Source organism: Varanus komodoensis, unplaced genomic scaffold (assembly GCF_004798865.1).
Source record: "Varanus komodoensis strain SLA01 unplaced genomic scaffold, ASM479886v1 scaffold1, whole genome shotgun sequence".
NCBI lineage: Eukaryota > Metazoa > Chordata > Lepidosauria > Squamata > Varanidae > Varanus > Varanus komodoensis.
The window spans coordinates 33,304,625-33,328,137 of NW_025335268.1; the positions used below are offsets into that span (position 1 = coordinate 33,304,625).

Genomic DNA, 23,513 nt, shown 5'->3' on the forward strand with positions numbered 1-23,513 from the left:
ATTGGATGTATTCAGTCCATCATTGAATTAACAGGCGTTTTAAAGAACTGTCTTTATAAATCCGAGCAACATGTTCCTTCTTAAAATAATATGTTAAACTGTTTAGAGAAGTCAAAATATTCCTTCATCTCCAGCATATGCTCAGTTGGATGTGGTATTATGAATGTGTGAGCAGATTTCACTATGGCATTTCCCCAAAATAATAGCATATGCATCTGTAAGGAGAGAGAGAAAGGTTTTCCTGTTGGTTTCCACATGAAATTAAGGTGCCATCTCCTAGTTTTGCTCTGTCTACAGGCCTAATTAAGGCCTGTCATACTTAAGAGCACGTTGAAATGGACCTATAAATAAAAGCAATCTATTTAAAATGTTTGGAAAAATACATTTTTTTAACACATTTTGTTCTGAATCTTTCATGGAGTGAGAAGGTTGAGTGCAACAATTCCACAAATTCATTGCATTAAAATTATAATCCTAAATCTTTAGCTTAGCTCTTTTTCTTTACCAAGAGATATTAAGCTCAATAGTAGCAGTTAGCACCGTTGAAGGCTAGTTATTGGAGCGTCAACTGGACTACAGGGGAATAAGTTCCTTGAGATTTGCAGCTAACATTTTAATCAGCAAACAAATACTATCCAGAATTAATGTACTGGGAAAATAGAACTTCTGTATGTAGTAATGAGATTTTTTTTAGCAACACTGTCCTTTGAAACCCCTCTCCCCTCAAGGATTAGATGCAGAATGTGCACATCTTTTGCCTGCCTAATAATTTCCATTCTCTTAATAATTTGCACAGCTTTCTAACCAGAGAACACATACAATTAGGATTCAACATAACTAGCATTTTTTATTTACAAAATGCAGATTAATTACAAAATATGAAAGTTATAACATCTGGTCTCTGGAGATAACAGTGTCTCGAATTCTCACTTTGTGGAATATCCATGCACTGGAAATATGGTACCTCATTACATGTGATTATTTCCCTCTCTACTTACGAAGAGCCTAGCATGAAACAAAAGAGCACAGAGTCACTGGGAATTGCCTTGCACTTCGCAGCTACCTCCTCAGAAACAAAGCCCACTTTATATCACTGAATATTCATCTCTTAATCATATGATTTATTATATAGCAAGTGCACCTCTGTATTTGTGGTATGCTTTACTGGAAATAGATGCATCTTAAAGGGATCTGGCAGCCATTTGCTCCACCCTGTGCTTGAAACAATATTTAGGATGCAAGCCTATGCATATTTAGATACAAACAAATCAGTCCTGTACCTTCTAGCATTCCCCAGCCTAGACTCTTTTTAAACACTCCAAGAACAGCAGATAACAGATTGATAACTTCTAACATGGTAACGAAAATGATGCGGAATCAGAACTCAGTGTATCCTCCCCTCCTCCCCTCCCCTTTCCATTGGGAATGGTATATTTAAACTTCAGTAGGATTACATTATCAATTAGGAAGTGACTTATTTGAACAGTTATCATTGGCATCATTTAGAGATATTGCCTTCAAAAATTGTTGATAGGTTTACTGAGTCTATGCCTACGATTATACATGTAAGAAGAAATACAATAATGGTTTAAAGATTTATATTGTGGTGGAAATAGATGTATAGGATCAGGTTATTCTGTCAATATCAAATCCTTTTCCTACATGTCACAAGAATATGAAAGCAGTAGCATCATATCTCAAGGAAATATTGGAGATGTCAATCTGCAAATGACAGATTTTATGTACAGTTGGTGGAACTGCATGACATTTACCATTAGGATTGATACCAAATGCCATAAAAATGAGTGATGGTGCCAAAGTTTTGATTGCCTACTTTGTAATGCTTGAATTGAGCAGCATTTGCCCCAGAGGTCTTCTCTGACTTGAGCTATAAAATAAGATCTCTCCATTTGCAAGGTCAAGATTCAGCTGATCAGGAATGTGCCATTCTTAGCTCAGATGCAGCATTTACCTTCTGTGGATGGAAGGGCTCAACTCATTGAAGGTGCCCCTGCTTGGTTTTCAGAGATTCCACATTTCCTCCTGCAACAGCTCAACTCATTCGGCAGGGTCCCCTGACCCTCTCTTTAGCATTTTGAGAGGAGTGAAAGGCTTGTTCTGGGGAGGGGCAGCAGGGATGTTTGCTTCCACCAGCCCAAACTTATGTACCTAAATCTGGGTGGAACCTCATATTCTTACTGAAATGCTTGTTGGTTGATGTGAGCTATTAACCACATGTCTTTGAATCCTGTTGTTTCCTGCAAATGTTTTATGATTGTTCTCCCTCAGCCAGTAAATCATCTTCATGTTTGCGGATAGCTTTTGGGCAGAGAGGGAGGTGGTTAAATTCTCTTTGTGGGAGAGCCATAGCTTGGTGTCAGGGAATATGATTTGCACATGTAAGATCCTGGGTTCAAATCCTGCCATCTTCAGGTAGGGCTGAGAAGGAAAATCTGGAGCGCCCCTGCCATTCAGCATGGACAATGCTAAGCTAGATGGATAACTAGTCTAGGTATAAAGCATCTTCCTGAGTTCCTGTAGCTGGTTCTGGTGACTACAACTCCCAGGGGGATATACAAGAAGGTGCAAATGTGCAGTACTTTTGGAAAAAACATGCATTTTTTTCTGAAAGGAAATGCACTTTCTTATCAAGAGAGAAGAAAAGGTCAGGTGGGAATTTTATTTCACTTTGGTTTTTATAGAAATTTACCAACATCTATAAAGTTCTGCACATGAGGACAAGATGAATTAACTGTTTTTTTTTTTAATGTGAGTGTCGTATGACAGCCAGATATATCATGGTCCTCTGCATGCTGAGAATTGCAATATCTTTAGAACTTGGATGGCTCAAACTGGTGAGAATTTCATTGCCGTTCAGTTTTGATAAGAATTTACTACAGAGTTAAAGAACTTTGGGAGAAAGAAGACAATATTTTTAAAAAATCAAATATGGGAGAAACTGAAACTGACAGGTTCATCCATTTCAAGTTGAGACTGGTTAAAATTATCAAGTTCTTAGCTTTCATCAAAGCAGATACTGACTTTGCTGCCTTTGTACATTGAAATATCATAGTGCTGACAAAAGCAGGATATCTGCTGAAAATGTTTTTACAAATAAATGAATGGTGTATTAGTTTCAGGATCAGGGTGACTCATAATTTTGGTGGGAGGAACCAATCAGAAAGAGAAGAATGTAATTGTGAATTGCTGATCTAAACCATCCAGAGAACTTCAGTTGTTATGTGGTATAGACCTCAAACCAACCAATAAACAAATTCTATTTGCCACCATTGGGAGTTTCTGGTTTCAGGCTGTTAAGAGCGTCATTTTGGTGAGACATTCTGTTGTTGCTTGGACTTGGGATTCCCAACAAAAAACATCAGCTGCAGCTTCTGAGAGACCCTTTGTGGTAGGAAGAACAGCAGCGAAAGGTTTTTACTTACGTCTACGGATTTCATTCAGCTGTTTTCCACCTGCAATGCTACAATATTTCTCTGTGCAGTAGAGCACTATTGTGAAGGAGTATTATTTCCAGTTTCTAAGACATTCTCTTCCTGATCTCCCCCACTTCCTTTGTTGCGTGCTTCTTACATGGATTAAATGTCAGTATGCTTTTTCATTTTTTTCTAACCATATCTTTACTCTGACAATGAATTACCATGATGATTAATTATGTGTAAAAGAATTAATTATGGCAAGGAAAAGAGAGCTGAGACAACCAAGTTGTCTTTTTGTCTAAGAGGACCCATTTAGCATAATATTAGGTCAGACTATCAGTCTATGTATTATTATTTGTATATGGCATTTTTCTCCCACCCTTTTCCTCTTTTGAGGAACCCAAGGTGGTTTACATAGCTCCGTTTTATGCTCACAACACAAACTCTGTGAGATCGGTGGGGCTGAGAGTCTGTTACTGGCCCAAAGTCACCCAGTGAGCTTTATGGTCTTGTGGGACTAGAAGCTAGATCTCCTGGGTTGCCAGCCCAGCATTCTCATCACCACAGCACACTAGCCCAATATTATGGATAGAGGGAGCCCTGCCTGCTTGAGATTAACCTCAGAACCTTGTACAAGCAAAGCAGATGTTTTACCACTTAGTCTCCTCTCCTGTGAGCCTGTATACTGTGTAGTACACTCTAAATCCAATTCCCAATGTTCATTTTGACTTGTATATGTGCATTTCACGATCTTGTCAGTACCCTCAAATCTTTATATATGTGCAGCAAAATTTTGGACCCTATTTTAAATAACTTCTGGGTACATTCAAATAAGATCCAGTCATTAGACTAACGAAATCTGAAAAAATGGTGGCAGTGGGTAGAAAATAAGATCTAGGGAGCTCAGGCTGGCAGTCCTTCTCAAGAGCTAAAGAATTACTTTAGCATTGAATCCTTCACAGTTGTTTAGCTAATAAAACAGTTGTTTAGCTAATAAAAGCTCATGTATACATTGCTGGAGATGATTTTGAAGTATAAGCATAGTTCTGCCTGGACAGCAGTGTTTTTAACATCACTCTACTATCTTCTTGGTAAATAGCAGAGTGGATAAAACTCATTGATTTTAACAGTTTTTTTAATTGGATTTTTATTTAATTTGGATTTGTTCTAAATAAAATCCTTTTTGAGGGGGGAAAAAACGATCTAAGTTTTCTTTCTAAGATACTTTATAGTCCAAAGGTTATGCCTCATGAAATTAGGATTTATTTTTAAGTATATAGCATGAGGCTGTATATTCATGCTATGTTTAAATGTTTCTAGCTGGAAGATATTATCACAGATGCTTGGTCTTGACAGTTCTCAAAACTGTGAATTTGTGTCTGCAGAGATCACATGCCTCTTCTTCACAGCAAAAATTTCATAAAATAAACATGCAGAGGTGAGAAAAATACCTTAATTCCACTGATTCTTTAGAAATTAGGTACACAGAATCAACCCCTTACCTCTAAATTCAATGAAAAGAAGATTGATGGGAGTGGAAAAGATCTGGACAAGAAGCTAAGAGTGAGGAGGGAGGGGCAAGCAGTAAAAATGAAAGTGAGCAGAATACTGGCAAGTGTTTGGATTTTTTTGTGTAAAGCCTGAGTTTTACCTTTTCCTGGGGTAGAAAACCTATAGTGGCAGCAGGCTATAAAAGAGTCCCAGTTTAGGAATATTTTAATGAAGTTTCTCTGTCTACAGTTAAGACAGGCATGCATGCAAAAACTATGTAGAAAACCAGGATTTAAATCTAGTCTTATCGACTAGTGATTTAAATAATAATTTCAGTTGATTTGATTTAAATGAAATGCACCCCAGTAAATGGTAATATACAAGAATGGGGACCCTGTATGTTCTTATTTTTAAAAGCAGCCGCAAAAGATAGCTATAGATTAGAGAAAAATTAAAATTACAACATAAAACAATTTTAACAAACTGAAGTCAAAGACTCCATCAGTTCATTATGTGTTTATTCATATTCATTCTTTCCCAATTTCTCATCAATCTGCAGTAAAAAAGCATACACAAAAACTGCATTTTACTGTTTTTGCCTAATATGGAATCATGTATGCAACTGGTCTGAAAACAGACATTTCTGTTTGGATATTAACTGGCATAATGTTAAGCTAGATCTGTAACACAAAATGAGGAGAACTGTAAAATATGTGGCCATATTCTGATCTGCACGTTAATCCAGGAAGCATAAATGAGGCCGATTCTCTTAAATGGACTGAACCAAATCCTCAAACATTCCTAACCAAAGGAAGGCCCTTGCCAATCTTAATGTATTGGCAAGGGCCAAGAGTAGTCATAGCTGGGACTAACTCGTGTTACATGTTGTAGAGGAGCAGGAATAGATGGACTTAAAATGATTTTTGGCGAAGAACAGAACTTATGACAATCTGGCACTCCAGATTCTGAACTGAAAGACTTGGCAGCATCAAGCAGACAAACCACTGTGGAGTTAAAATCTGACACAAACACCTGAAGTCCCTGGCTATGTGTATCATTTTGTGGAGTTGGGGATCATGGTCTTTCAGTGGAGCTACTTATATTAAACTTTAATATAATAGCACTTCAAGCATAAACTGCTAACTAGACTTATGACTAGTACCTTATCCATAGCACCTTTCATCCGTTCTGCTTACATCTGTTCCTCATAGCATATACCCAGTTTATAAACACCATTAATGTAAAGAGAGCAGGAGCACCAGGTAGATGCTTCTTTGATGTTTCCAAATAGTTTCTTAGCTGTGCCTTGAAAATACATACAGATAAACACACAGATAGTCCTGCTGCAGAATAAGCTAAGCATTGACAACCTGACAATTTGAAGTGATAATACAGAGAGAACAGTTAATATTTTAAAGCACTTCATGTAGTCAGGGCATGATGGGCCTAAAGAATATTTTCATATAAAATGCTATCAAAGGGCTTTTGTTGCTACCATAATATGGATTAAGTATCACATTAGAGAGTTTTATTTTTGGATTACCTAACCCTCCCATATACTGTAATTGTTTGCAGTGCAAACATGATTTCATTCACCCAGCCTGATCTGCTTGCTACTAAGGACTGTAGTGGGTGTTAGGTTCCCTTGAAAACTGTTCTTGCTATTTTTATATTTGACAGATATTGAAAATACCTGTTTGAATAAATAGGATGAAATTCTACTCTATGGCTGCATCTCTTCTTCTCAACTGAACATTATTTGCTCTGTTGATAAGCAACATGGAGACTGTAAATTACATACTGAGAACACAGAGCAGAATCCCTTTCATCAAGAAAATCATATTCTTTATTCAATGCAACATGCAGCACACTGTGTTTTGGACATACTCTCCACTCTCTGTTTCTGGAATAGTTATGCACTCTGTTCACAATTTGTCATATCCAAAGAGGTAGATAAATTTGTTGAGTTTACAACAGAACAGTAAATCGTCTTTTACTTTGAACTTTTGCACAGAAGCTCTCAAGTGTTACACTTTTTAATGGTTTGCTTTCATTCTGGTGCTATGCTTCTGTAGCAGGGCCGAATGAGGAATTTGTTTCCGTGCGCAGATCATTTTGCCTTGCTCATTCACAATTCCAAACACAAATGGGAGTGAGTGCGTTTTTAAGCAAATGGTATATAAGTTTCCAAACTTACGATTATTTTAGAAACATTTCTATGTTGTCTCTTCACTTTAGTCGAGTGAAAAGTGTACACTTTTGAAAAATATGCACAAGGATGTGAAATGTGCACTCGAATGAAAGGAAAAACAAGTTGCAAGTGAGAATAGGAGTGAGATGAATGGAGGTAGGACAAGAATGAACTCAAGTATTCCTGATTCTCATGTCCCTGTTCAATGGTAGTATGTGGAATAATTAACCATCTCCGTTCTGTGGTAATCTCTGTTCTGTGTAGTTACAGTAGCCTCTTGGAGAAAATGCCCTTCACCTGCTAACATGGTTACAAAATTGCCATAAAAACAGCTTTGCTGTTCGCTTCTCAGTCTGGGTTGCAGATTTTTGTTTCTGTTGTTCTGTTTCAGTATCAGATCTGTGAGGGATCAAAGACATTAGATTTCATGGATGAACTCCCACGTACCACTGGATTTCTCCCTCACTCAAATATTTCCATTTTTTCCCATGTCCCTAACACGCTCCCTTACTCCTCCCAAACAGATTTGAAAGGTGAAATCCATTCTATAACTTAGAAATTGGAGGAGTGGGGAGCCAATAGGATCCTGCTCTTGGTCACAAAGCATTTCTTTCTCCTCCCTGAGCTGCAGGTCCCAATTTCCATTTTGTCTGTTCTCCAGTAAGAGCTGACCGCAGGGATTCCCTGGAAGATCCAGAATTACACTGCATCATGTATGGCTCTGCTCTGGCTTCAAATCTGGGAATGCAGGTTTCTTATTTCAGTGAGCAACTCAATGTGGATGATCCCCTTCTTCCAGAGCAGAAGTTTGTGTATGCAGTGAGGAGGATCTTTCCCACTTAGGAAATCCCTTTCTACCTGTGGTTCACTTTTTGCAGGAACAGGTCTTTTGTGTTTCTGTACAATTTTTGCCTGCACGAGCCATAAACCTAGCACAGAATCTCTGCAAATAAGAGCATATGTCCTTCTCTCCTTTGATGTCCAAGGAGCAACACGCACGTCTTGTACAAAGATACCGTCAGGCATTCTTTCTAAAACATCCCTAATGAGTCTCCTCTTCTTCTAGTGGCAGCAGTGATTTATCTATTGCCTTACTTAGACTAAGATAAAGAGAGGACATGGAGTGTAGGTATGTAATCTTCCTTTTATCTCTTCTTCAATATTGCAGGAATTCTACTTTAAATGTGGAGCGCACCCAACCTCTGACAGTGAGACATCTGTGCCACTGAGCCTCATTACAACAAATAGTCGGTGCATCTCATGTATAACCTGTGCAGATGTTCGGTAAGTCAGTTTGTAGAAGGTAAGGCACACAATCTTGGAAATTCAGAGACATCACAGTACTCTGGCACTGGTTTCTACTTTTGGTTTTTCCCCCTCTCAATTTAGTTTGTTTTTGTTCTGCTTTCTTGTTAGGGTGGAATAGGTATGTGATTTCCTACAACAGATTTTCTGTGGTTCGTGTTTGTTTGTTTAACAGATGTGACAGTGCTCCTTCTGCCCCAAAGGGATGAACAAAATGTATTTTATTGCCTTTCCATCTGACCCATAAAAGCTATAACTTAGGATGTTACAAAGAAGTGTATATGTGGTATCCAAAATATTTTGGAATAAAAAATAGTTCATGTTGTCTCACATTGACCTGCATTTGCACATATTGATAAGCTAGGATTCCTGACTTCTGAGTTATTGTGAATAAGCAATATGCTAGTGCATGCAGTCTGTTCACTCCTCTTGCTTGTAAAAGTGGGTAAGCAACAGATAGCTTGTTACAACTTTAGAACATGAGGTTCAGCTCACATACCACTAGGATTCATTTTGCAGTCTTAAAGATGAAAAGCTAGTATAGCATACTGGCAAAGGGACAGAGCTATGAACCAAGAAGACCCTGGCTCTAGTCTTGCCATAACTATCAAGCATCTATCTGGTAGTGCAATGCTGTTTCCCAGAGGACAGCCCACTATTTGAAGAGTGGTCCAGCTTTGGTTTAAAGGACTATAAGGAGGAAGAGCAGGAAGGCCTTGAAGTTGCCCATTCGCAATTGGACAGCTGATTGAGCAAAGCATGGTGAAAAGTCTTTTTACATTGCAGCTAGCTTTTCTAAAGTCGCATCTATTCATATGCATTCACACCTGTAAATGTTATTTAAATATAAGTCTTATTTTGGGGGGGATTTATTTCCACCTTTTGGTAACACATGATTGGCTACCTTACTAATGAGATCCTAGGCAGTTTGCTGCCTTTCTGCCTCCACACACCATCTGCAATATGGGATAACAGAACCAGCTTGGTAGGTGGCTGAAAAGATGTGTTTGTATATAATGCCATTGTAGCCTACCATTTAGCTCAAAAAAGTCCCCTGCAAGAAATATAATGTAGATGTTACTGAGATAAATCTGAACACTCCAAAGCACCATGTGAGAGCAAGCACTATTTTTGGTAACAGAAATGTTGTCAATGCTATACAAACTTTACACCTCCCATGTATGATTTATAGAAACCTGATTGAAGAGGTTTCCCCCCATTGTAAAAAGATTAAAATTTAACACATGCACATTGTTTCCTATGCAAAATTGTTGTATATTGTGTGCTTGCATGCATGCATGTGTGTTTAAGTGACTGGCTCTATGAGGATATTCAAGGAGCAACTTTTCCTGTAAGGATTTGTGCGGAACTTCCTAGATTCCTGCCTGATTCAGCTGATAAATTTTAGATTCAGAATAATTACATGTGGATTTTTAATCCAGATAACATTTCTTGGTAATGTGGAAAAATGTATAGGTGCTCTGGGCACCCATTAAAAATATGATGGCATTCAGCAGTTTTAGAAGTAGCACAGGAAAAGCGGCATGAGAGATCAGTGCTGGTGGTGGAGAAATACTTACCATCCCTCTTGGTCCCGCTTCCTTCCACATGCTCTGACCATCCGCAGTGGTCTCACGCTATACAACACTCTTTGCCTCCTCATCACTTGCATCTCCATTCTCAGCCCCCCTTTCCTATGCTGTTTAATTGAGTTGCCATTGTGGCATCAACATAAAAAGTGGTGCCTTTTTTCACCTGCAAAATGAAACACAAAACATGGGAAACCATGTCTTGCTTAGTTCTATTGAAAAAGGACAATGTTATGCAACATATTTGATCAAAGATTTTTATTTATTCACCCCACCCTTAATGTTACACTTCTGCAAATCAATAAAAGGATACTTCCTTGCCAGTCCTTAAATATAAAGTATGTCCTGCCTTTTCCCAAATGCTTGACAAGTTTCCTTTAAGAAAAAAGTTTTGTGTTGGTGTCAGGCATGAATTGTTACTATGAACAATTGACCTGGCGCTGAAATATCTTGTACATTATTCCTAGTGCCTTCACTTGCTGTTGATGGGAGAAAGATGTCTGGATGATACACGTGATAAGTAATAATGTGGCACTGCATCCTCTATAAATATTTATTGTGGCTCAGTGCTGCCTGCCTTGCATTTACAAAATCAAAACACAGCAAGTTAAATACAATCAATATTTTTTTTAAAAAAGTAAGGGGGCATTTATAAATCGAAGAGGAAATAATTTGTCTGTGAGAAACAGGAAAGGGATTTTCTGGAACGGAATACACACTTTGAAGATAAATAGATGTTATTCTTTTTCGCCATCTCAGGCACAGCACAATATAGTCCATTAAACTGTTTCTCAGTGCTGCTGATGCTGCTTTGACTGTCTACTGACAGTAGTTTGCTGTAGAAAATGAGCCTTTCCGATAGGTTAAAAGATAAGTCAGCTTTGAAAAGAATACTGGGATGTCCATCACTTCACAGATACTTGAGAGTTATAAAACTGTCGTCTGTCTCTTTTACAATTCATCTTTCAGGCACACTATGCTGAACCGCTTCAATAGCTTGTGCCATCCATTAGGTCCAAAGTGTCAACCAGCTGCTAAGAAAAAACTATTGAACACATTCAGCATATGATGGGCACCAGGCATACTGCCTTTAAAGTGACCACGGTATTTCCACAATAAAACCAGAAGATGGTCCCCAACTAACTCAAAGTGCAATATGAGCATCACCATTTTTATTATGCTGACTTTGATTTAATGCCACTGTGCCTGCACGCAACATCACAGCCTTTTACTCCAAATAAACTTGCCTGAAATAACTGGAGGGCATGGATCTATTGTCATAATTAAAACCCCTCAATTAGGATGTGTAGCCAAATTAGGCTTCCTATTAAGCCGCCCCGAGGTTTCGGCAAGGGGCGGCATAGAAATGTAATAATAATAATAATAATAATAATAATAATAATAATAATAATAATAATAAACGGTGCCAAGTCTGTATCCCTATGATCCCTTAAGCTTCCCCCAGGAGGGCATGTGGGGAATCCATTTCTACGTACCACCTGCTGTGGTCCTTACTCACAGCCCCAATGCTGTACATGCAGTTTTGGCATGCAGCTTAAGTTAGCAAAGAACAACTCAAGGAGAAGAAGCATAAACCTCCTTACTCTGAGGTGTGTGTGTGTGTGTGTGTGTGTGTGCGCGTGCGCGCGCGCGCGGGGGGGGAATTCTGGAAACAACAATCAGCAATGTGAGTGAAAATGCCTTCCCAGTCCGGATGATTGACAAGTAGACACCACAGCAAGGAAGCAATTAATAAGGGAGAGAATACAGGCTGAAAAGAAAACATTGGCCTTGGCCCCATTATATGGTCCAGGAGGGGACCAGAGGGGAAAAGTTCCTTCTCAAACCATCTGCCAGTCTTATACTCCAACAGCATAGGCCAATCAGCCTAGGGAGAATTAAATGGATGTGGCTTGGTTGGACAATACAGTCCATTGTTAGCATCTGTCTGTCCATCTTCCCACACTCTGTCCTTTGTGTGGATCTGAAGACACACCCCACATTACTGAGAAGCTTAGCTTACACCTACACCTCCTGAAGAAAGCGCTTTTCAGAAATGCATTTGGCAATTTAATTTGCAATAATAAACTCTCTCAATGCCTGCTTCAGGCACTTCAGCTTTCTGACTAATCCAGGCAGCAAAACTACTCTAAGGTAACAGAGCTCTCCTTGGAATAGTTTGGTTATATATCTGTGTGAAAGTAGATCAGCATAATAACAAAAGAAAAGGGTTTTCTTTTCTTAGCAGCAGTCTATTAATAACTATCTGTATCAAGGTCTGGTAGTTTCCTGGTTTACCTGGGTAAATTTGTCGAATAGTATTGCCTTTCTGAGGTTGGTTTCCTTGGTTGCATTCTGTCTAAAATAGAATATATGTGTGGTTTTTCTTCTCCCACTGATGGATGTTTTAAGGCTATGGTCTGTTCTTAGCTGCCATGCTAGCTTTGGTTGCTGTTTTTCAGTATAAACAGGTGGCAGTCTAGAGACAGGAATGGATGTCAGCCCAAGGGCAGCTTCACTCATTAAAACTGCTGTTGGGAAACACAAGGGTTACATCTGTGTTTCACGTGGGGAATGATTTGTGGATGCCATCTCTTTAAACCCTTCTGTACACATTGGTAGATCTGTTTGGGGCAGAGAACACTTTGCAGTAGAAAATACTGGACCTCTGCACAATATACTTTGTGAAGCTTCTGTAAGCTAGTCCATATTTTACTGTGGAACATATTTATAATTCCTGATACTTCCCAGATTGATATTTTTGGGCACACTCCAAGCAAAGAATGAAAAGAGGGTTCATTTCCTGAAAGAACTTCACATTCCTTGGGATTCACATTTCAGATGTATCTATAGGAAAAGAGTCTGCCTTGAGACTTGTTTAGGATATATTTGGACCTGCCATTTTAAACAGTGGAAATCAGTATAGAATTCAACTGAGCCTCAGTGGTAGATTTACAGGATTGTCTGACTTGCTAATGTGTTAATTTGAAGTGCAGGGTAATAAACAGGAACAAAAATGCAGGCCCATCAATAGGTTTTAGTTTGTACATTAAGCAAACATTCTGCCCAAGTTTTATATTTGGTCTTCTTGTATCCTGCACTGAATAAAACACTAAAGTGGTAAAATTTGTTGCCAAGTTATGCTAAAAACAGAATTATTATACCATAAATTTTAAAGCTTTTTGGTGCTTCCTGCTCAGCTGCACCAAAGAAAAGGGAGAATTGGCAATTCTAGCATAGACACATTTTCTCTTGTAGCATTCAGAGTTATGGGCTGATATTTTTAGCAAGTCTGAATTGGTTCAGCAAACAGCAGGAACTTAAAATAAATACTGAATACTGCAGTCCTGGAGGGAAGAGCTTTTTGTAAACTATTGTGTGTGTGTGTGTGTGTGTGTGTGTGTGTGTGTGTGTGTGTGTGTGTGAAGAAAGATATCTGAAAAGCTAGGCATACCCCTAGGCACCTGTAAATCAGACTCTGAATCACAAAAGTATTAAGCAGTATAAAAATAATATGGGTAGCACAGAAGTGCCTCATATTGTCTTTCAGGAAGTAGGTAGTGCACAGTTCCTCAAGGCACTATTATTTTTAGCATTCTAGCAGATGCACAGGTATAAAAGATATATAGGGCCTGCCCTTATTTACCAGAAAGGAGGGATTCCTCAGGGAAAGAGGAATTTTTTGCTGCTGTTTGCTGATCAGATTTGTATTTACAATTTTTAAGGTATGTTCAGAGTTCATAAACCTGAACTTAACAGAGAAAGAAGAAAATAAAATACACATTTCCCCAAAATAATTCTGTGAACAATCAAGGAGGTTGCATTTTATCTTAAGGCACAACCTGTAGAGAATCCTTACTGTTAGTGATATGTCCAGAATTGCAATAATCAAATAATCAAATTCGTATAATTTCAGGTGAAGGAATTACATCTTTACAAGTCTGTAAAGACAGAATATCATCAGTACTTTGATAGGAGAAATGTAAGGCAAATGCAGACTGCTGGGAATTCATTATAAGCCTCTTCTCCAAACTCTTCCTATGCAAAAAGGCAATCCTGTGCAAGCTTTCCTTGGACTCAAGTTCCACTGTGCTCAGCAAGTGTCGCAGGGGTACAACATTAGATACTTAAAAACTAGGTCTTTTCGCATGTAAAGGGATGGTGGAAAGGACATGAGGGAGATTGTATGGTGATGTGTGTGGAGCAAAAGGTGTGCCAAAAAGGTTTGGTTACCAGTCCTCCTACGACTGCAATGCAAATGTGCCCATCAATTCTATAGTGAGTTAATGCGATTCCCCCCACTTCCTAGTTTATATACATTTGCTCTTTCAAATATATGAATACATAACTATTCCTAACGAAGTGTCAAAATCTGTTTTATATGAAATACTTGTAGTTTTTAAGTAAAACTCTCAGAAGATTTTTATGTATATGCTGAACCTAACCTGCTCAAAAATAGAAGAATTAAACAGACACTGGACTGTTAATACATTGCAGTTTAGATACTCTTTATAAAACCCTGGCTCTCAATGTGTGATGAGTTTTTTTGGAAGAAGGTGCAAGTAGTCTTTATGCAATGCATAAGTTGCTTTCTGTGAACTTGTTCTCCTTCCCAGGGCTTTGGCTGTTGCTTTCTAAGAGCAAGCAATACCATGGCATCTAGTTTCTGATGTGTTGTAGCTTCATTTGAAGAACCCCAGATAGTTTTTTTCCCCATACTTCAAAAGATGTGGTATGTCAAAGTTTGAGATGCTAAAGCATCCAGAACTGACTGCTGTTGGAGAATATATACCATTAGAGAAAATGAGCTGACCTAGCAAGACTCTTCCTGTCATTAGTTTCAGAGTGTGCTTCCAACAATAGGTTGGTCCAAAGAAATTTCATCTCAATCTCCCCTTGGAAATGGCTGGTTTTTACAGTCTGCTCCAAGCCTTTCTAGCTTGCTGTTAGATAGAAATGTTACTACAGAAACTTCTCGTTGTGAGCTGGGTCAAAACAAAATACTAAGGGATTAAAAGGCTGCCCACATGCTTAGGAAAATACATTTCGGCTATAGGTTTCACTTCCAAGGTATTGGTTTAAACATTCTGAATTCTGATCTACTTTTTATTCATAGAATCAGAGAATAGTAGAGTTGGAAGGGGCCATGAAGGCCATCAAGTCCAACCTCCTGCTGTTGCAGGACACCATGTTACACCATCCCACTCAGATGGCTGTCCAGTTTCTTTTTGAATGTCTCTAGTGTGGGAGAGCCCACCACCTTTCTGGGCAGCTGGTTCCATTGTCGTATTGCTCTTACAGTGAGGAAGCTTTTCCTGATTAAGAGTGTGTCAATCCATAGTTCCTCCACTGATTATCAGTTGCCCATTTCAGTACTATATCTAACATACTCCTGTTTGCTTTCCTTTAGTTTTTCCTGAAAAGGTGATGTAGGGAGAAGAAGATAATATGAACAGCTTAACTGCTTTAACAAGTACGAATGGAGAAAATCCCAATGTATCTCTTCTTATATGGCTCTGAAATTAATGGGATTTCTTCCTCTTTAAAAAAAATCAATTAAGTAAAATGACAAATTAAACATCAAACAACTGTAACTAATTAATTAAAGTCTTAAAAACCTGTTAAATTGAAACACATATTGCAGAGCTGTTAATGCTAAGCTTCTGTTATATAAATGGCATAAATAAGAATAATATCTACACCAATTGTAATTATAATGGTCTGCCATACAAGATCCATTGTGAGAGTGGACACAACATTTTTTTCTTGTTTTGGGGTTCATAGAATCATAGAATAGTAGAGTTGGAAGCAGCCATGAAGGCCATCAGGCCCAACTTGTTGCAGGACACCAAGTTTCATCATCCCAGACTTAGAGTCTGAGTCAGAGCTGAGAAGACTTCCCAGCTCTCAGGAACATCACTACTTAAAGAGAAGTAGGCAGGCCTTTCTTCTCAGTTGGAGTGCCAGATTGAGCACCAGGCCTGTGTAGGTAGCTGCAGCTGGAAGCATGGGCGTATCTGGCCAGTTCTTGAGTATAACACTGGCTAGTATACCAGCAGACTTGCTTAACTCTGCTTGTGCACCCCAGACCTTGTTGCAGACTCCTTGCATTTGCTGCCTTCACTGGAATTTTGTGAACAACTCAGAACTGATACTGAACCTTTGGTGTTCGACTGGCCTTTGGAATGGGCATAGGAACTTCACCTGCCTGTGGCTTGGAAGGACTCTGGTAATTGCAACTACCTTGATTGAACAATTTTTGCTAGTGGATTATCTTTAAACTGAAGGAGTTGCTTATTATTTGGATACTAATTGAAACTGCCTGTGAAAATAGCACAGCGTGGGCAAGTTTCCAGTTGTTTTGGATTCTAAAAGCCCCTGCCAGCAAGCTTCAGACATCTGGACATTCATAATAGTTTTTAAATGGTTTTGTTTTCTATTCGTTGATGTGCATGTTTATATATAAGAACATAAGAAAAGCAAAGCAAGGGTGTATCTATTCATGAACAGGCAGGGTATGAGTGTGCAAAATACCATAAAGGACATATTCCCCAGCAACTGGATGAAACATATAGCCATCATAAAACAGTAGCCATTCTTAGTCTTAATCTCTATGAATTTGTTTAATTAATTAATAGCTTTTATATCCTATCCAACTACTAGCATCTTGGGATGGTTTTACAATAAAATAAACAGAAATAAATTAGAGCACAGCATCTAATGCTTCCAATATAATAAAACCCACATTAAAACCTATTAAACATTAAAATAATGGGAGAATAAAAAGGGTTTCACCTGGCGCCAAAAGGAATGAAGCGTTGGCACCAGGCAAACCTCTCTGGGGAGCATATTCCATAATTGGGGTGCCACCACAGAGAAGGCCCTTCTCTGGCTAACCACCTTCCTAATTTCCTTCAAGTAAGGTTCCCAGAGAAGGACCTCTACCTCATATATTAAGGGGTGGGAAGGCACATATGGAAGAAGGCGCTCCTTCAGGTATCCAGGAACCAAGCCCTCGCCTGCCTAAACTCTCCGGTGCCTCCTCTTTGCAGCAAGGAAATGCCAGAGAAACTTCTCTCTGGGCAGGGCAGGAAGGCATGCTTTGGAGGCCTCCCTCTTTACCCTTTTGCTTCCTCTCTCTCTGTGGTAATGACAATTTTCTGTAGTAATTTTTAAAAATTAATAGATTGTATGCCAGTTCATTCATAAGTATGGGTTGTTTTTAACTTGGGGTCTGCTTGTACAATGAAAAAGAACGAGCAGCAGTAAAACTTCTTTGAAGCATGGAGATTCTGGGGAGCTCTTATGGCTAAGAGGAGGTTCTCCATAAGTAGGGCTTGGTTGAAGTGGGTTGGAGGCGATTCGGATGAGCTGGATAACTTTTGCATCATATGTGGGATTTCTAATAGCCATACTTTTTTGGAAGCCCCAATTGTCATTGGATTTAGATAGGATCTCCTATGTAGATAGGAGGTCTGTGCAGGAAAACATAGAAGAAGCATTGACCATTGTTTCTTATTATAATTTAGCAAAGCCTTTGGTGGTGGCACTTTGAGTTTACCTTACCAGTATGAGGTGGCTGTATCCCTGTGGGCATGCTAACATAGTCCCAGCAAGAACCCTAGCCAAGTCAGGATGTTCTGGTGTATCTTATGCCTGCTCTTAAAAGCTATATGAGACTGTGGCTGGGTTCACATGTCACAACAAACAGCCCTGCATGGTTTCCATGGAGCACAGTTTTTTGGCCTGGATGTGCCTGACAAGCAATGAAGTGATTTCTACATTAGTATGGTTTCCACCTCTCTCACTCAGTCCTCCCTCTGCTGGCATGTGTCCCGTCAGCCACCATGCCTGAAATTCAATCCCACACTGGATGGCTGGAACAGATATTACAGTTTTTGCTCTTTACAGGGCACTCTGTAGCGGCTGCTTATTGGGACTGTGGAAACCATGGTGCTGGGTTCAGATGAACAGAGAAAGCCCAGTGAAGCATGGAAACCAGAGAACACACCGTTGTTTCTTATCATGTTTTTTAAAAAACCAAATGTACTGTGCTGAAATATTGCAACAGGGTTTAGATGACACAACAAACCATCCTGCACAAGAAACCACTGTGACATGCTGTGGCATGCAAATCTGCCCTTTGTCTTTAATATTAAGAGAAAGAGCCTTCAGCTGCCTCCTAAGAATGAGGAGAACCAAAACTTTCCCTCAGTCTTTGGCAAATTTTACTGTCTTCCACCTTTGCATGCCTACTATTTTCACTGCTCTCATGAGTAGTTGAAAAATAAATAGCCAGAAATGTTGATTTAGCAGTGTCACGTACCACACTGTTACTGTAAACAAATATAGAAGCAGTTACTTGTAGGATGTGAATAAAACCACTGAATGAGTTTGTGACTAAATTGTCATTTCTGTTGTACACCTTGGGGCCACAAACATAGGTACTGAGGACAGTACAATTCCACATGTTTCACCTGGAACAAACTAGCTATGACATTTCCTTGTTAGTCTATTCTGAGCCAAATTCTAGTTATGTTCACTAAACGAACAACAACAACAATTAATAATATCTCCATGGAAGGAAAAACAAGGTCCGTTCACTCATTAGGCTAATTATCATTCTGAAAAGCTTGATATGTCTACAGCTTGCTGTTTACTGTTTATCGTTGGAATAATAATAGAAAGTTTCACCTTCCAAGTTTCAGCACTCTATATGTAAGATGCTCTGCTTAGTTTTCCGATAAACTCATTCAGCTTTTATGAACATGAGTGGCATCATTTTAATTTTAATTTTAGGTTTGAGCAAAAATGGCCTCCTTGCAATTCTCCACCCTATTTGTAGATGATGAATTGGGAGGGCATCTTTTGCAAAATAGTCTCTGGGTAGACTAGAATTTTTTCCAGTTTGAGAGGAGTCTGAAAAGGAAAATTATCAGGAAAAAATGAACAATTCTGAAATTTTAGCTCATATAATACTGAATTAAATGGGAACATAAAAAGAGCCATGCTTAATGAGAACAGTGCTATTTTGTCCAGCATTCTTTTCCCACAGTGGCAAACCAGATAACTATGAAAAGTCCACAAGTAGGACATGAGTACAACAACACCATTTTGTGTTCCCCTGTATCTCACTCCCCTGTATACAGAGGCATTTTGCCTCTGAAATTGGAGGTAATATATTGCCACCATGAGTTTTACCCACTGATAGATTTATTGTTCCTGGGTCTTTTTTTCCTAATCCTCCTTTGAAGCAATCCATTTTGAAAATCTATAACTACAACATGTGGTATCATATTTGATAATTTAACTGTGTACTATGTAAACTAAGGGACTGCAGGTGGCGCAGTGGTTTAAACTGCTGTGCTGCTGGGCTGGTAGATCGAAAGGTCACCAGTTCGAATCTGCACAACGGGGTGAGTTGCCCTTGCTCTGTCCCAGCTCCTGCCAACCTTGCAGTTCGAAAGCATGCAAATGCAAGTAGATAAAAAGGTACTACTTCGGTGGGCAGGTAACAGCGTTCCATGCACTTTGGTGTTTAGTCATGCTGGCCACATGACCATGGGTCTGCGGACAAATGCTGGCTCTCTCAGCTAGGAAACGGAAATGAGCACCGCCCCCTAGAGTCAGGCATGACTGGACTTAATGTCAAGGGGAAACCTTTACCTTTATGTAAACTAAGCATGATGTGCTTACCTTTATGACCTGCTGAGGGAAATATCTGTGCTGCAAAGCCAATCTCCAGATGTAATGCTGGCTGGAACACTCCTTGCTGGGAATTAGATGACATGAGGTGCATGATGGGTTCAGCCCCCATTTCAAATCTGACCCCTAAACCCTGGCTAAATTAGCAGGACTGGAAATGTCCCTAGAAGAGGTGAGAACCTAATCCTCTTGGCTGCTCCTGCATCTGACATGAACCCCAACATAGTTCAAAAACTTGAGAACATCTGTGACACAACTTGGTTATTGGTGCTGGTTATTGTCATAAGCTGTACAAGTAAGAGTGCATATGAGTTAAAGCCCTTTGTGGAATTTGGCTAGCAAAATTATATGTACTTCATATGCAGATGCAATCTTGTAGGCATTTTCTAAGGACGGAGTGACAGAAGAAATATCTGAATATACTGGTTGATATCTAAGAGAATGGTGAGGATTTCTGATTCACATTAAATTGTTTTTGTTTAACAGTAATCGGAAGAAAAATACCCTGGCCCCAAATTTCCCTTTCTGGTGCCTTCCTGGTACCTTGAAGTCTTACCAGCCCCCACTGGTGTAGCCAATGGTTAGGAATGCTGAAGTCTTAGTTCTAAACAGTTGGACGACACCAGGCTAAGGAATGCTGGTTTCCATAAATGCCCTCCCGGCCCTTGAGATCAGCAACAGAGGCCCTTCTCCGGGAACCCTCTGTGAATGATATTAGGAGGGTGAGTACCTGAAGGAGGGCTTTCTCTGCAGTGGTGCCCCATCTGTGGAATGCGCTCCCCAGAGAGGTCCGCCTGGCGCCGTCGTTATTTGTTTTTCGGCGCCAGGCTAAGACCTTTTTATTTAAAACTTATTTTAAGTGTTAATTTATTATGGAGGATTTTTAAAAAAAATTAAGCCAAGATGCACCGGGTTTTAATATTTTTAGTGTATAAATTTTTATATGATTTTGTTTGTTTTTGTTGTGAGCCGCCCCGAGGCTTTGTTGTGATGGGGGCGGCATAGAAATGTTTAAAATAAATAAATAAATGAATAAAAGCTGGGATAACCAGTAGTGATGTTTTGTAAAGAAGGACTCTGGGCTGTAGTCAGATCCGTTACTCAACTGCACTCGGGGTTCTTTAATTCTAAGCAAATATAAGTTCTACCAGGTTCTGTCTAGTCCAAATAAAGTGGGCCCCACAAATCATAGGTTTGCTCCTCCTTTTGTAAGGTGCTGCAGCACTTTTTGCTAACTTCAAAAGCTTATTTAATGTAATTGAAATACCATTTCTAATTATGTTGGAGAGTCCTAGACATCAGGAAATTTTGCTATCAGTGGGGTATGGGAAGAGGTTTGTACTCGGTAGGGTGTTCCATTACTAACTTTCACTTAGTGAGAGTGAGTGTGCACAAATTTCTGTCTAAGCATGGAACTGACCAAATAAAGAAATAAATCCCAATGGCTTACCTGCAGTACACATGTATCCGTATTTTTCTAAGGGATGCTTGTGTGTTTTCCTACTGTGGTTTTGTTCAATGAGAAATAACATGGCCAATTCGATTTCTTATCTTAAGGCATATTTTCTATAGCCAGTGCTACAACATCACCAAGGATCTGGCAGGAAACAGAGCCAGGCAATTAACTAACTTTTCAGAGAGCAAATCAGTCTTCACATTCTCTTAGGGGAAAAAAAAAAACAACTGTTAGTACTGTGTAGTGGGTCAATGTGCAATGTCAGTAATATTTTTAGATGTCCAAAATCCATGAGCCCACATAGACTAAACTACTTGGCAGGATAAACTGACGTTCCCTTAAGTTAGTCATCTCTGCCTTCATATGCATTCAAAAGGGCAAGTTTATCTCAGTTTGGATGAAGGATTGTAGCAAATGTAGACCCTTTTGGCTTTCTGATAGAAACAATCATGATGCTAGTTTAACCTTCCCCAACCTGTTGCTCTTCAGTTGTTGTGAACTGTAACTTTCATCAACCCCAACTGGTTATTAGTTCAGTATGTGGAAGTTCCTGTCCAAAATATCTGAATAGACCCAGGTTAGGCAAGTATGAAAACTCTCTCTCTCTCTCTCTCTCTCTCTCTCTCTCTCTCTCTCTCTCTCTCTCTCTCTCTCTCTCTCTCGTGTGTAGTTGCATTGTACTTTAATCTGAAAACATATTATGCAAGAGCAAAGGAACAATGTGACTTATGCTGGCTAAGAAGAGGTAAATTTTCTTATTATTCATGGATTCCTGCTTTCCCGCCCTACATTTCGGTCATGTTTTGGACATTTTTAGTATGCCTTAGATTGTGTGAACCTCCTACCAGCACGATTCTATATGGATCAGAAAGTCATTAGGTGATCTGGCCTCCCAATTTAGCATATCTTCAGTAAGGAAGTTCCATTTAGTTATTATTATACACAAACTTTTTCCAGCATGGAGATTTATTTCTGTAATGCAGAAAGAAATGTCTTACGAGGCTGTGTCATAAAGGGTTTTTGTATACTTGTTTTGCATTGCGTTGCATCTTGTCTTGTCTTGTGTTCCATTCTTTGGAAACTAAGCAACAGTTATCTGCTCCAGTCCTACTGATGTTTTGTGGTTCAGTGAATTTCCTCAGTTCCCTGAGTAAGGCTCTGCTACAGCCACATGCTGGAATAAATGTGGGGATGGGCCCATTCCCCATTGTCACCTCCTGAATGAAAAGATAATGTTTCAAGTTTTATTATTATTTGTGACAGATGACCTCAGATTCTAATGGTTTGGAGATGAAGGAAGCCAGAAGGCATTTTTTTAAAGAACAGCCACGTTATTCCATGGGTCCAAAATTAATAGCTGGGCAAGAACCAGTCAGAATGCCAGAAAATTCCATTTCTCCAAAAACCCTTCAGCAAATTAAGTGGTACAAAAAGCATGGATTGGAAGAGAAATAAAGAACAGCCTGGAAAACAGAAAAGGTTAGCAATTGATATTTTCTACCTTCTCTAGGGTAATCCAAACAAGCTGAGAAACCAGATTTTAAACATGACTGGTAGAATGGAGGGTAGAGCGTGGCGTACTTTCCAGTCTGCTGCTTCAGCAGTCAATGAGAGAACTGAGAGCATGTGTTTGAACATGTGGAATTCCTCCTTTAAATCAGGGTTGTCCATCCTAGGCCCTTCCAGATGTGTTGGATGATGACTGCCAGTGACCATTCTGGCTGAAAATTATGGGGATTGCCATCCAAAACATCTGGGAGAGATCAGGTTGGGAAGTCTGGTTTAAATTGTAACTTTTCTTTGAAATACTATTGATATTTGTAATTAAAAGCTAAAGGTTGCATTTTGGCTGAAATATTCTTTGTTAAAGCTGAGTGCCTTTTTTGTGCTCTGAAGTAAGCACTAAGTTTGATGGAAGTTGGTCCTGGATAAGTATCCACAGAAGAGCAGTCAGGCAACACTAAAGAAAATTTGGTCTTGAAAGTGGCACAGAATTCCTTCTGGGAAAAATGGTCATTCTCCCTTGTATTTTGTGGTAAAATTGCTTAGACAGATAATTAGAAATTGCATATTTTTAGCCAAAGACCACGTTTTATCACATTATAGTTTGAACCCAAAAACAACAATGTTGCTTAATATTCAGTCTTATAAAAGACAGAAATATGTGTGCAGGTGTTGCTGGAAGTATAACCATAAAAATTTTGAACAGAAAAAAGCTGTGGAATTAACTGCACACTTAAAGCAACAGCAATCACAAAAGAAGCTGCATGTCTTCCCCAGCATGCACAAAGCCTGATAGTGTAGTCTTGCACATGTCTACTCAGATGTAAGCCTACTGA

The 23,513-nt window shown here is 39.2% G+C and overlaps 1 protein-coding gene across 1 annotated transcript in view; it reads left to right on the forward strand.

Annotated features, from left to right (window-relative positions):
* PRKN (parkin RBR E3 ubiquitin protein ligase) overlaps window positions 1-23,513 on the forward strand; it is an 858,599-nt gene that overhangs the window by 418,523 nt on the left and 416,563 nt on the right. The window contains exon 6 of the mRNA XM_044421581.1: window positions 8,288-8,403. Within this exon, the coding sequence (XP_044277516.1) occupies window positions 8,288-8,403 (116 nt within the window). The remainder of the gene's footprint in view (window positions 1-8,287; window positions 8,404-23,513) is intronic.